The sequence below is a fragment of the Lonchura striata genome, chromosome 12 (genome assembly GCF_050655825.1).
Source record: "Lonchura striata isolate lonStrDom1 chromosome 12, ASM5065582v1, whole genome shotgun sequence".
In the NCBI taxonomy this organism is placed as follows: Eukaryota; Metazoa; Chordata; class Aves; order Passeriformes; family Estrildidae; genus Lonchura; species Lonchura striata.
The window spans coordinates 12436192-12451564 of record NC_140714.1 but is presented as its reverse complement, the minus strand read 5'-3'; the positions used below and the strand labels follow the sequence as shown (position 1 = coordinate 12451564).

The following is a 15373-nucleotide window of genomic DNA, read 5'->3' as shown; positions in this document are numbered from 1 at the left end:
ATCTGTTTTAAATTACCAAATAAACTGAGGGTTTAATAAAAACAATGAACTCAAAGGAAAGAATAAGAGATATTTCTGCCTATGATCAAATTTCACCTCAGAGAATTTGTAGTGAAGCAACTTACTTTCCATGGGTAATGAACAGGTCTAGCAAATAGGTATAGCGAACTGTATCCATAGTTGGGACTATAATATCTTGAATCTTCACATTTTTATCACTGTAACTAATTTGTTCAATAAATTCATTCCAGTGAGCCCAACCTACTTTGCCTTTGAGCTAGGAAGAAACACAGATGTAGAACAGATCGGTGGTATACATAAAAAGGGTTTTGTCTACTACTTCACTTTTGAAAAATTAATGGATTTATTAAATTAATGAATATTTGATTTTTCAAAAGTTCACATATTTAGTTTGCTTTACCTCACTAATAAAGAATTAAGGTACATACCTAAACTTAAACTCCTTTTATTTCTTAAAAACTTTGTTCAGTGAAAACAAACAAAAAAACCCCCACACATACAGAAAACCACAAGAAAATACCAAAAGAAAGCAGTCTAATAGGCACTATACTATGGGCTTAATGTTTTGCTTTCCTTCTGAACAGTCCACATTATTCCTTCTAAACAAATGCAGATTTGAATCTGGCAGTTGAGCTTGGGTTACAGAAGAAATACGCAGTAGCAGTATTACAAACATAACTGAAATGTACATCTTAGTATTTTATTAAAAAATTGGTCAGTATACTGGTATTTGAAAAATAAATGAAATATGTACTGTGGGATTTAATTCAACCAACTCTCTACAACATCCAACTGGCTTTGTATAGTTAAAATACCCACACAGTTGCATTTTCCTCCTATTAGGACTGTAAGAATGTATTTAGTGGATGCAGAAGCCAATCCTACCTCATACACGTAGTCATAGACCAAGCCTTTCTCTTCTAAGGGACACTCCCACGTTCCCAAATTCTCTGGCACAGGATTTGTTTCAGATTTCCCAGACAAAGTTTCCCTCAAGAAATTATCAAAAATTGTCCTGCTGTCACCATCACAAGTTCCACCAATGGACCAGATTATGGCAAAAGCAAAACAACCCTGCAAAGGCAAAATATTAGGAACTGTCTCATAAGTTGACACATTACATGAACCTTGTACAATCTGATTAACAAACATAATTCTAAACAATATTGTTAAGCAGAGAAACGTTAGCAATTGTCCTTGAATTCCCCTGGCCTAAAGAGATTTAGAAATCTGACTGTAGACAGAGCACACAAATAATCTTACTCAAGGACAGAAAGAGAGAGAATAAAAAATAAAGGTCACTGACTACAGCAGCATGTCACATGACAGAGCCTGAGAAAAGTTCTAATGACAAACCAGGATCTAGGAAGTCAGTAATTTAAATAACTACTTTCACATTCTGTTTTCTTCAGTTTTTCATAAGAATAATCATATAAGGCCATACAGAGTGTCCAACTAATATAACTGTCACAACACCCTCTTACACAGAAATTTTTGCTCAAACAAACAAGCCAATCAGTGTTGCACAATTATTTATTTCCTTTAAGAGAAAGAAGACTCTTTGCTTTAGCTAACTTTTTGGTTACTTAAAAAGCTCATTTAATAAAAGCACTATCCTATCCTATTTTAATCATATTTGTCACTTGTAAGACTTCCATCTCCAGAGTATGGGGAGAGAGAGCACAGAGGTTGTAGAATTGCTTCACATGTCTCTTATTCACAAATTAAAGTTATTTGGATTAGTAAAATTGTTTTGAAAATCAGCATATAGAGAAACAAATACACATTTCCCTCCATGTTAAAAAACCAACCATAATCCAGGCACGGATGCTTTTGTTGGTGGGATCCTCTTGCACAGCTGGACAAATCAACATTTCAAAAATCCGTGTGAGAGCTACAACAACATTGATATCACTTGTGGGTACGAGTTCCTAAGAGATTCAAAAGGTTGGATGTCATACTTTACATACTTGTAGTTAATTTATCTTTTGGAGATAAAATACTAAAACAATTAGATCACTAGCTAATTCTGAACACACACTAGAAGGCAAGGTTTACACTGACTTTTACTCAAAAGATTATTTGGCTTCCTCAGTCACTGAAATACCAGGACCTTTAGCTTGTTAACCATGTTCATGGCTGCCATGTGAACACTGCAATTAAACATCCTAAACCAAAACAAAACCCACAGAAGTAGCTGCAGCAAATTATGAGCAAAATTCTGAGCACTGTCACACAGAGCTACACATTTCCTATAAAACTTAAAAAGTACTTCCTTATGCAACATGACATCTTTAAAGAAAAAAATGCACAAAATTCTCTTGGGAAGACTTTTTAATCACTATTACTTTTAAAATAAGAAGATGAAAACTATGATCAAGTTTCAAGACTTAGCTGACATTCTTATTTTAACTCTTCACACTGGTCCCAAGAGCCACATATTCATTCTAACAGTGCTTGTCATGAGAGAACAGTCACCTGCTACCGAGGGTAACAGAATGGAAATGGCCACTAATTACTGCAGGAAAAAATGACAAAAAATACCTTGCACTGTCTCTGACGGACTCTTAATGCTGGTGGTACCAACCAATCAAAAAGTCCCTGCAGAAGACCTTGATGTTCCTCTGAATTCAGAGGTTCAGGCAGCTTACTCAGCCAAGAGGTAACAATTGGCCTCCAGCCCAGCTGAGAAGGTTCCAAATAAATCATGCCACAACGACTGACTGTAGCAGGCTAAGAAAAAACAGTAAACTAATGTTATTTTGCATTGAATAGACTAAATTTTGTTTTATATTTTCATTAAATACAAAACTTACTGATGCCTGGGAAAGATCCATTGTTTCAAAAATGAGAGTCATCTGAGGGGACATTTGGATGACTTCCCCACTCATCAAACAAAGCTTGAAAGATAAAAAAATAATATACAAAATCAGAAAAAAATTGATATTAAATTGCACTTCCTATCAGAGAGGAGTTCTATATGAAAATTAGTAAAATCACGTAAAATCAAAAGTAAGGTCAACTACATAAAATGTTTAACCATTTGTAGCAATAGATTCTTTTCAAGTTTTAGCTAAATTCTTCACTTAAACCATAGTACTCCATAGTAACATACCAGCAGGCTCATTACAATCAATCTTGCATATGACAAAAAGAAAAGACAAATTATATCTGCAGCTACTATTGCTAATACTGAAGCATTCCAACTGGAGACACACTACCCTTTCATACTAAAGTAGGAATCCAGTTTGAGTATTTTGATACATTATCATATAGAATTTAAAAGTTCAAATACTGTGTCTAATTTTTATACTTGCTTTGGGTTTCCTATGACCCATTTACAAAATTTGTGTTATAATTTTGACTTCAGAAGCCATTATTTTGAAAATGCAACCCTTTGTTTCTTGAAATTGTCTTGAAATATAAGTGTCTAAGCTTGTGCAGTCTTAGAAATAATGGGGTTTATAATATATAATTAATTGCAATTTCTGACATTTAAATTTCAAGTATTTATGTTAGAAAATTACATGATGGCATTAAGGAAATATACTACATAAATAATGTCTTTCAGCAATGAATTGATATAATGATTATGATTCTAATACAAATAAACAAAACAAACAAACAAAAAACCAATCAAAAACCACAAAAAAAAAAAGCTCATGACTTGTCGCCAGCACCATCTTGCACTTGCTTTTTTCAAAAGTCAGGCACTGCAGTTTGTGTTTGTGGTTTTAGATGTTAAAGAATATTTTCAACATGTCTCATAATTTTCTCCAGGCATTTTTTTTCACTGACAGGTACCTTTTTGTTGTCATCCAGAACCGTGTTCATGCTCTCTATCCACAGAGTATCGATGGGGCCGTCGAAGATGACCCATTTGCGCTCGGGGCTCTCGGCCAACGCAAATTCCCTGAAGGTCGTAGCCACAACCCCGTCTGTCCACTGACAGGGGTGGATGCAGCAATGGGGAGTGAGACAAAGAACACAGAGTTCAACCTGAGCCACAGAAACCCTTCCCTTTGCTTTCCATTATCCCTCACTTTTAACTGGTCTCCTCCTGTGCTGCAGAGAGCAGAGAGCAGCACCTAACTTTCAAGTTTCACCAAGGGCCTTAAAACAACAGCAAATTTTAAAAAATAATAAATTTCTACTTGAAAATATACTGCTAGAAAAAGGACTGGCAATTCAATTTACCAAAACTTAGAAATACTTCTGCCCTGTCTTGCACCTGTTTCTCTCAAGAATCACCCTAATTCTCTCCAGAGTCACTATTTCACATTTACTGCTTCATATTGTTCCTCCTCCAAACCTAAGTTTCACACTTGGGAACCCATGAGTTCATAGATTTTTCTAGAGAGTTTTTGCATTACTTTGATTATACAAGTTAAGGACTGACAGAAAAATGTAATATCAAAACATAGACATAAAAACATATTATCAATCATGTTTGATATGAATTCCTAGCATAGATGCTAGGAAAGGACAATAATAATAATAGGACAATGACCTTCAAAATGGTATTTTTTTTTTCATATTTAAACCTATATAACTGCATACACACTGCATACATATATACTGCATTTTTTATACCTTAATTAAAAACTGGCTACAAAAGCATTAGTTAAAGTACAATTTAGAATTGTGTTCTCATCCATGTTTAAAATCATAAAATTATGAATTCAAGAGTTTACTGTCCATAATAACAGAAACATAATATACAGAAAACATTAGTTTTTTAAATATGCATTACCTCATGGGATATCAGATCAAACTGCCCAAAAAGTTGGCCCATAGTGATTGATTTTGGATTTACAGTTCTATAAATGACTTTTTCTTCTTCACCATAACCACGTGTTTTCATAAGAGACAGTGTATCTGCCAACACATGTAGAACTTTGGTCTTCCCAGAAAATGACTCCCCTACCAGCATGAAGCTGTTAGATGGAAAAAACAAATCCTACTATTAATACATTTGTCTTGCAATTTAGACTTTCACAGATCACATGAAGGCCAACAGTATCAAACATAAGCTTAAAGCTAATTTTCAAAAAGTGAAGCAAGAAAATTTTCTTTGAATATAAAAAACATCTTTTCCACAAACTTGGTTTATTTGCACATGCAAATATGATTGCACAATCTTACAGAGAAGATTAATTAATGAGATGAATATTAACCATTATATAGCTCATGTCATATTGTATATATTTCCTCCAGTTGCTGTTCTGTAATAAAAGTTAGGAATAAAATGCCACAGATCTGACAACTAATATTTTAATACAAATAAGCTTTTACAGGCCTAAGTTTTCACCATATTCGTATCAGCACCTAAAATCATTATACATGTGCAAGTGCTTCTGATACCAGGAAGAGTACGATTCCTCAGACATACATCCACAAGAATTTTGGGACATGCAAAAGCAGTATCAGGAACCAGCTGCTCCAAAGCACACTGGAATAAAGAGGAATATTATGCCACTCTCAAAACCTTCTATAACTTCATATAAATAACTGCTACAGTGTAAGTCAGAATTACAAAAGATAATGCAGTGATGAGAACCTTACCCATGTCTAACAATCATCATTTCATATGTCTGTATCATTTTCTGCATGAAAGTTTGTACAGGTTGGACATTATGTTGAGTGCAACATTCATTGGCACATTCCAGAAAATCCTAAAATCCAAACAAATCATAATCTTATTCCTGCTACAATTTAAATTACTGTCCTGCATGACAATAGAAGACTTTATGCTCTTCCGAAAGTGCTTCAAATTAATTAATAACTGAAATAGTATTAGTCAGAATATAGCAAACTTCCTGGAGGAAAAAATTCCCACTTCTGTACTTCATGTGCTAGAACAGGATTTAACTAGAATTTTTATCTTGAGGAGAAGGCATATCATCCCAAGGAAACCAGCAGTGTGCTTCAGAACCATACACTTTCTTCAAGATGGTAGTATTTACTGAAAACTTAAAGAGTTAATCAAATTTGGTTTTTCCAACATACTCATCCTTGCCAACCATTCTCCTACAAAGATTGCTTCAAGTGTTGCTAAAACTAAAATACAAGCACAAACCTTTATCTCACTTACTTATGTCCAACAATTAGGAAAGAAATCAGAAAGCCTAAAACTTGGTAAATGTGCAGATCAGTTCCCAGACTGTAATGCGTAACCCTTCTGAATGTCAGGGAACTCAGATGTGGATTATATTCAGCACAGATAAAAGAATTCCCTTTGCTATAAAGTTTCACTGCAAAAATTCAGCAATTTTGCTCACTGCATTAAGTGCACCTGATTACAAAGCAAATCACCACAGAACAATCAGCAATGATCATGACCAAGGAAAAATTAGAAGAGTACTTACATTGTAGTCTGCCTCAGGAAGCTTGATTCCGGGAAATAAATCACTGGTTATACCCATGAACAGAGGTATATCATGTGACAAAAATTTGGGCTCATTCACATCTTTAATTGATCTAAGAAGCTAAAAGAAACAAATATGTATTTTGCTGTTCTTACTAAGAGACAGAGCATAAAGTGTTCAGCAATTAAAATAACCGAATGTGTAACAAAGATTAATTCATTAAATGGAGCATTTGATAAGAAGCCCAAACATACATTCATCAGAACAGCCTGGGAAAATGCAGCATGCATTTTATCTTAATTTCACAAACTATAAAACATGGATCAGTGGTGAGATAAGATATGCTGGAACTGCCTTCAGGACTCAGAACTGCATCTATCTATGAAATTCCTTAAACAATTATTCCCACAGGAACTCACCAATATATCTTCATCTTCCGTGGGAAATTTTAACTTTAGATTCCCTGCAGCGACCAGCACAGCTTTGACTGCCCGCATGCCATAGTCGTAGTGATACTGAGAGGAAAGCTGCTCTGAACAAAGCCTGTAGGTCATGACTATCTTCACTGAGAGTGACTTAGCATTCAAAAATCCGTATGAATAGAGGGAAATTTCTGCTATCAGAGCATAGTTTGGAACCATCATGGCTACCGTTCGGAAAAGAACCTGTAATTCAGACCCAAAGAAAACCTTCAAATAATTAATTTAGGAATGGAAAGCAATTCAGAATTTTTACAGTATTCATCCCACCATAAAACAGTATTATCAATAATTGCAGCTTAAGACTCCCTAGGAAGTTAACCTAACTGAGCTACCACCAATGTCCATCTTAACATACAATGCAGTACATTAAGAAAAGACACTGTGCCTCTTTTCCCTCAGCACTGTCTCAAGAATGCAGTTTGCCCCTTGCACAGGTATATCTAGCAGAAAGGAAGGAAAATGTGGTCCATGGCAGGTGAGAGAATGCACTTTTTTTTCAGCAATCTGCAGTTGGTGTGCTCCTCATGCTGCACTATCTCTGCTTTCAGTTAGCAAAGCCTCCTCATGGAAACATCTTACCTGGGCAAAATAATCATCACAAAGGTCACAGATGCATCCATCATATTATTTTACCTTCAGATTATCTGGAAGTTCAGAACGTCCTGCATAACCTGGATTCATAGTAATTGCTATAAAACAGTTGGGGTTAAGCTTCAGCTCAGTTCCTTCGAAGTTAAATGTTTCTAGCTTCATCTGTATGGCTCTTTGGATGCAAAGGATCTGCTGTGCCACTACAGACAGCACTTCCAGTTCAATGCGATTGAATTCATCAAAACATGCCCAGGCACCTGATGAAGCCAAACCTTTGAAAAACTGCAAATGAAGAAAGAAACCAATAATACTGCTAACGGAAAAGATTCAAAAGAAACTAAGAATATGATGTTGGAAGTTTAATTAGATTAAAAAAATACAATTACAATAATAATGCTTAAACCTGTTTAGATCATAGATCAGTAATGTACTGAAGAACAAAGTTTTTGACTCTAAAGCAAGCTAAATCAGAAGATACCAATTCCACAAACTCTTGTTTGTATCATGTTTTAATTAGCAAACTAATAGGTTTTCCTAAAGCACAGAAAATGAAACATGGAGAGAACAGCATATAGCATCCAAGGGCAGCAGAACACAGGTGCCACATTTATTTGTGTCTGCAAAACTGGGACCTTAAAATTTTCATGCTAAAAATAAAATACAACATATATTTATTTTATCTTTACCTTTCCCATTGCCAGGTAATCAAGGCCATCGGAGCAGTTAAAGACAACACACTGAACAGCGAGAGCTTTAGCCAAATCTTTGGTTGTCTCCGTTTTACCTGTTCCTGCTGGACCCTCTGGGGCACCACCGAGGTTTAAATAAAAGGCTCCAATCTAAAGCACAGAAATAGTTTATGGAAATTATTTGTACTTCATTCGTATGAAATTCTTCCGAATGAAAATGGTAAAATTAAATTGCGCTTGATAGTTTCATACACTTATTTTATCTAACATAAAAAGTATAGTTTTCCTAAGTAAAAAGAACCTGAAATGTACTTACAGCTGGGAAAAATAGGCAAGAGAATTTAATTTTGACCCTAGCAGAGGGCTTAGTTTAATTATCATCATGACTACGATTGGTTACTCAAACTTTATTACATCCAATCTTTCAGCTCTTGTTTAGATGCATCCAAGTTAAATTTGTTGCAGTTGCTTGTTGCTACTCTTTTATCTCCATCTGTCCTTTAATATATTTTTTCCTCTTTTCTTTCTCTTTCCCACACCATCCCCCTCTGTTGTATGTGCTTCCATTGACCATTCCCTATTCTCTCCTATATTCCACTGAAGTAGGAGGAAATCTGACAGAAAACAAAAAAGTTGCAGACTTTAAACAAACAGTCCAATTCACAGCTACAGGGCCACATCTGTATAGACTGACAAGTTCTGGGAATACTTTATTAAGACCTTGGTGGGCAAAGAATAAGACTTCTATTTGCCAGAATGCCATGCTTCCACCTGCTGTGCTCTGATTGAAGGCTTGTGAGCCTAAAACCAAAACAGACTAACAACTGCATCATGCCCTCACACCAACCTACCTTGACTTTTGACAAATAGAAGCATCAGCTATGGCAACACCATGGATGCCTAGTAAAACCTGAAATCATACTCCAGCAAAGAGACTGCAGTAACTGATAATGAGAAAAGCTGTATCTGAGATGACTTTGGTAATTTTCAATTGTCAGGTTAGCTGAGGATAAACCAGTACAATAATAAACACCTCTGCCAAGAGCAGGAATACTAAAAAGTTGCCAAACTTGTACTAGTCTTAGGAACAGTGTGATCATAAGTGAATCCTTCTCCATTTAATTTAGCAGCCACAGAACATCAGAAAAGCACTTTGCATTCTCGTAATCTTTACAGTAATCAAACATCATCATTTTTTTCCTGTGTGTTTTAAAAAAGCACAATCACAACAGAAGAACACACTAATGTTTCAGTCAGGTTGGTGGGCTGTCCATATTTGTTGTTATGAGCAATTTTCATGTTTAATATTCTGTAAAAATTACAAACCTCATTCTAGCAGAAATAGCAGAGTCTGACAACAACCCTAAGCCCTAAAAGGATGGCTGCACTGAAGGGTATAAGCAGTACTAGAGCACAGTAAATACAATTTGCAGTATCCCAGGAGGAAGCTCATACCAGGGTGCGGTAACACCTGTCGGTGAGAGGAGTGATCACCAGGCGTGGGGAGTTTCCAAGGTATTCGTAGGCATATTTCACATTGCAGTTAATGATGCACACACGAACGTTCTCATTCTGCCAATAATAGCGCAGCTGTGCAAGCCACTGAAAGTCTGTTTCACTCTGCACACCTGACAAACAGTTGACAGCGATCATAAAAGATGTCGTAGATAGCTGGATTTGTTAAATTTAAAACAGCGTTGAAATTATTAACGTTGATGCTTGTAGCCAAATGCTCTCAAACTCATCTTAGTACTGTACTGTTTTAGGCAGTAAAATCTGATTGGTTAACAATTTTTCATTAACTACGTGTTAAGAAAAATGTCTTCAAATATAATTACCGCTTCCAATCATTTCCTTGATGACATCTCTAGCATGGACATCAAGAGTAACCAAGGCACCCAGTGTAATTCTTGTTTGCTTTGACAGTTTTCCTCTCACCAGCTCTACAATATCATTAAGTTGAAGCTGAAGTGTATCGTAATAATCCTTTAAGCCCTAGGAGACAAAAGGTAAGTTTGAAACTGGTTATATCACAGTTTCAAGTGTTCCAGACTTCATGTTGACTTGATATCTTAACAGAGGTTACTTATTAAGCTACTGTTTTATATTGTCATGGTTTTGCATAAACTTCTCTCTTATCCGCAGTTATGCATTTATGTTGCAAAGCTACATTTTAAACTATGATTGCTCTAAATAAGAATATTAAAGTAATTGAAAGGTATAAATCACTGTACATAAATTAATGTATGTCAAACACATATGCCCATAATTTTTCAAATTTTATTTTAATTGTAAAAAACTGTTTGATTAAGCAATATACATCAGCTGAAATGAAACACTAAGAAAATTTTTTTTTAATTATGCATTACACAGTACCTTGGGTCCTTTGTGAAGAACTTCATGTACCTCACTTGTCCAGTACATTTGAGACACACACAACACTACTTGGCCAGGCCACTCCAGAACCCAGCGCTTTCTCTCAGTCTCTATATAAGCCTGAAAGAGTTACATACATCCTACAAACACAGAGTCTGGGAATATATATCACAATGTAATTCAGAAGCTTATAATGTAATCCTGTTAATATTCCCTGCTGAAGAATACTATTTTCCTATTTGCAATGTCCAAATGGAGCTTCAAATGCTCTTTCCCCTTAGGATCACAATTTTTTGCCTAATAATTTTAAATATTCTTAGAATTATCTTCCCATATTAAATATTAAATATTCACAACTTGTTAATTCATACAAAGAAATATTTTCTGTCTAATGATTTTCTTTTAGGAGGAAGCAAGCATATTACAAGTGTTCTATTTCTAATTCACAAGAAACCTGAACTACTACACTGGATTATAGATCCTGTAAAATTGTACTGCTGTGAAACTTTTAGAAGAATTTATATCCAGTGTTACAGGTAAACTACTTGTGTCTTATTCAAACTAAACTCTAATGTGTATCACTGGCCTATTAAAGACATGACATGTAAACTTGGTCCTGGCCATGTATCTTCATCAACTCCTGTGTTGAGGAAGAATTTTAGAAAGCCAAGAAACAGCCACAGAACAAAGATAGGTGTGACAATTCTTAAATTATCACAAAATCCATACCATTCTTGATCTGGCAATCACATCACGTACAGTCTTCAGCATAATATCTTCTACTTGAATTAACCACTTCTCCACTGCACCTCGAGCTTCAGAAGTAGAAATGTTTGAAACCAGTTGCACACGCTCGCCTTCAGAACTACACATTCCTTTAATATCCAAATTGCGAAGGAAGTCCAGCTTAGCAATGCCTTCAAAACACTTCTTCAAGTGAGGCTGAACTCTAAGAGGATCCTTAGTCTCTGATAGGATCTCCAACATTTCATCATTAGACAAGAAAAAGAAGCTAAAAAATTAGGAAAAAAAATACAACTACATTATCAAGCTATTTTTAAGACTGATCTTATTCACAACAAAAAAGCCCCATTCAGAATCTGTGGGTTTTAAATAACCAAAGATAATCATACCGGGGAAAGAAGAGACGCTTTTTTTCAAGGTAAGCATTAAGCCCTTTCATGATCTTGTCAAGAAGTTCATTACAGGTCTGAAGCTTCTCTGTTAATCCTGGCAAGGAAGTAGCAGCAAGGACCTGTAATAAAAAATATGTCCAAACTGTCAGCTATAAATAAAGTATTTCAAACAGTAGAAATTAATCAAATAAGGAACAACGTAACTTTGTTTCTAGAAAGCCCAGGGAACTGAAATCATAGTTCACTGTATATATTATGAAAACAAAGCATCCCCTCCCCACCCCCCCAAAAAAAGGTAAGATAAGCTACTGATTCCTGTCAGTAAAGGATATTTCCCTTACCTTTGGGTCTTCAGCACAAAACTGCATAATCTCTCTCCACAGTCTATCCACAGTCTGAAACTGCCGTCCCTCTTCTGGCATCTGTTGCATAATATCCTCAGAAGAAAAGATGGGCTCCAAATACAGCCACTGTGCCTGCACTTTCAGCCAGTCATCAATATTCTCCTGAATTTGAATCAAGCGGCTTTCCCATTCCTTAATAAATGTTTAAAGAATGTTTACTTGACATTTCCAAGTAAAAAAAGTTACAGACAACAAATTCAGGAAAGGTAGACATGGTATTCCAGCTCCCAAAGAGAAAAAAAAATGTCTACCAATAAACAAAATGAAATAAAAATATTTAGGAGTATAAGTTCTTCCACATATACAGCTGGCCAAAGGAACTCAGAAATTTTTACTTACTTGGAAATTAATTTTCCAAAATGCATTTATTATTTATCAAAGTATTATAACCTTTCAACAACTTAATTGTTAAGCAATAGCCAGGAGACTACCAGTGATAAATTCTATTTCATCTCCCCACAGCAAGGGCTTTTTTTAGCTGAATGGCAGTAGAAACACAATACAAGAAAAGCCACCTCAGCTCACAGGAGAGATTCAGCAAGTCCAGCATCCTCTTCCTAAAGACAATAGTTTTAGGATACCAGTGGAGCAGGCTGCCTGTAAAGTGTAAATATGTTCACTGAACCTGCTTGAGCCTGAATATTTCCCACATAAACCAATAATGAACTAGAAAGGGTAACTGCAAAGCAATTCCACCAGCTTCTCTCCTGTCAATAGCCATGACATTAGCACCACAAGGACTACTCCAGACCTGAAATTCAAAAGCACTGCCAATTGCTCTGAGGCCTGAGCAAAACACTCTCCCAGCCACCAAGAACTTCCTTTGCCCTGGGGAAAACATTGCAGTTCAAAATTTGAGTCCAAAACTCAATAAATGAATAAATGTTCTTATTAGCAATAATAGAAACATTATGTCGAGTTATTAAGAAGCAAGGCTAATGGAAATAGTGATTTTGCAAAGTAAGAGAAAATATAATCATGTTCTCTTTGGTTACACTTGAATTTCAATGGAAGAGACTTCCAAAACAGAAACAAGTATGACTCATACAAACTCAACAGAATCTTGCTGAAAAATCTATGAAAACATTTCACTAACAACTCAGACAATAAAGTTGTAATACAATCAGTATACTATTGCACTACAGTTATCCTACAAATAAAAATGGCTGAAAAAGTACTCATTGTACCCTTATTTCATTTTCAAATGGTTTAATGAAGGGTGATCCTCTCATTGTCTGAGTTTTCATAATCTGATCATCAAGAAGAGCCTGAATATCATCCACTGAAGACAGAATATGAATACCAGTCTCACGATACACATTTGTGATGAAGGAAATTGAATCCCAGGTTTCCATCATGGTATGCATTGCTTTCTCCAAGGAAAATTCCTATTTAAAAAGAAAATAGCTTGGTCTCCTCACTGAATTGTTTTATTCCAACTCTCTAATTCAATATATAAGCATATCTAGCTGAATAAATTATTTTGCTCTAGCAGCACAAATTAAGTACTTGCTATTATTTTTCCTCAGTATATCCTTTTCTTGCACACAGAAAGCAACACACGTGGGGAATATGGATGATGTCACATGAGATACAAATGCTTACACTCATTATTAACATATAATGGGCCAAATATCTTCTGTTGCATAATGGCAGAGACAAATAATGCTAATAAATCATAAAAGTATTCACTAAGAGACCTGATGTCATATTCGTCACTATCAAATCTCTGTGCTTACCTTGCTTGCACACACACTTATTGTTGTAAACTGTTCCAAGTAAGAGGACAGATTCTGCTTTAAAACTTTTCTCAAGGTAGTTCCAGCATCTGGTGTTATATCATATCCTACTATATCTGACATCTGCTGCCAGTGACGTTCTCTCATGCCAGGGTTACAAAAGACAACCACAGTGGGAATATTCTCCTAATTCAGAAAAGAAATCTATATGGTAAATATTGTCATATACATTATTTCTTATTTTTTTAACTTTTTTTTTTTGTGTGCATTTAAAATCCTGCTACAGTAGCTGAAGACATGAAAATCTTTTCCAAAAAGTGCAGATGGCTGCACTCAGTGTTCCATTCAATTTCTAAATAAATTTATCAACTACTGAAGAAGAAATATAAAAAAACTTTTCAGCATAATTTTTCAGGGATGCTACATTTTGCTTCTATTAAGATAAGAGTCCCATTTCAAAATTCCCAACTACATCCTTAAATGTTTTTCTGCATCCAAAAATTACTTTTCTCCTGTATGTGTGCACTTGTTACAATTCCAGAAATTATAAAAAAAAATTAAAATCCAATTTTATTAAAATGAATGGGACAGTGCAATCTAGAAATGGGGATTCAAAACAGCCTCACTCTATCTCTGACTCTGCATCATCTACATTTACTGAGCCCTGAATTTAGCATTTGTCTCTCAGTATCAGGTATTAATATCCCTCACGTTTTCTTACCTTAAATTCTTTAATCTGATCCAGAACTGAAGAACACATTGTAAGAGTTGGATTACCCGTCACAGCTTTGTGCCGCACTGGCTTTTTCTTCTCCATTGCTGCTTTCTTCTGCTTTTGTTGGAAGAGTCTTAACAGTTTGTACATCTCTCTATAAAATTCATCAATCTCAGCCTCCATGCTTTCCCCATCTAGTTCCAAAAAGGTCCCATCCATCCATCTGAGAAAAAACATAAGGTTACAAAACAGAATAATAAATGTAGCCCACAAATAATTATCACTTTGTTTTGCAACACATGAATAGCAATTTAAATTAAAACTCTTCTTCCATATTTCTGTCATTCGTTGCAAAATTCTAAAGGCTAGCTAAAAGTGGCTCAACCACATTCTTCTGCGTATTTGTGTAATGCTCTCAAGTCAGACACATACTGAAACTGAGTAACTGCATGAATGGGGAAATATTTAAGTTAAACTCTAGACAGAGATCAACACACAATATTTAAAAATACACTAGGTCTTGTATTTTCAAAACCCCCACACTTTCAGCCATAGCACATTATAATTTCTGAAGAATGCATGAAATAATAAACAATCTCCCTTAATTTATACACAGAGTACACTTTTGTGGTAGGATGTAACCACCAAAAAGCAACACAATCATTTGAACCCACCGTTTTGGACAGCTGCTAGGTTAAAACCAGTTTTGGCTACATACAGATGATGAGCTCTCTAGTTGAGCTCATGTGTGTGATTCATGCTGTGATTCTTGGGGCTATACTGTGCAATGCTAGGACTTGAACTTCATGATCTTTGTGGGTCCCTTCCAACTTAGGAAGTCCCATGATTCTG

The 15373-nt window shown here is 35.4% G+C and overlaps 1 protein-coding gene across 4 annotated transcripts in view; it reads right to left on the bottom strand.

Moving 5' to 3' along the window:
• DNAH12 (dynein axonemal heavy chain 12) overlaps positions 1 to 15373 on the bottom strand; it is a 60663-nt gene that overhangs the window by 30321 nt on the left and 14969 nt on the right. For all 4 annotated transcript variants that reach the window (XM_085590531.1, XM_085590530.1, XM_085590528.1 and 1 more), the window contains exons 17-37: positions 14528 to 14744; positions 13807 to 13992; positions 13255 to 13455; positions 12005 to 12199; positions 11661 to 11782; positions 11257 to 11539; positions 10528 to 10647; positions 9990 to 10146; positions 9607 to 9779; positions 8149 to 8301; positions 7505 to 7744; positions 6809 to 7054; positions 6390 to 6509; positions 5587 to 5696; positions 4775 to 4958; positions 3826 to 3966; positions 2838 to 2921; positions 2566 to 2754; positions 1833 to 1952; positions 907 to 1095; positions 126 to 277 (exon numbers count right to left, since the gene is read on the bottom strand). In XM_085590531.1, the coding sequence (XP_085446657.1) occupies positions 126 to 277; positions 907 to 1095; positions 1833 to 1952; positions 2566 to 2754; positions 2838 to 2921; positions 3826 to 3966; positions 4775 to 4958; positions 5587 to 5696; positions 6390 to 6509; positions 6809 to 7054; positions 7505 to 7744; positions 8149 to 8301; positions 9607 to 9779; positions 9990 to 10146; positions 10528 to 10647; positions 11257 to 11539; positions 11661 to 11782; positions 12005 to 12199; positions 13255 to 13455; positions 13807 to 13992; positions 14528 to 14744 (3582 nt within the window). The remainder of the gene's footprint in view (positions 1 to 125; positions 278 to 906; positions 1096 to 1832; positions 1953 to 2565; positions 2755 to 2837; positions 2922 to 3825; positions 3967 to 4774; positions 4959 to 5586; positions 5697 to 6389; positions 6510 to 6808; positions 7055 to 7504; positions 7745 to 8148; positions 8302 to 9606; positions 9780 to 9989; positions 10147 to 10527; positions 10648 to 11256; positions 11540 to 11660; positions 11783 to 12004; positions 12200 to 13254; positions 13456 to 13806; positions 13993 to 14527; positions 14745 to 15373) is intronic.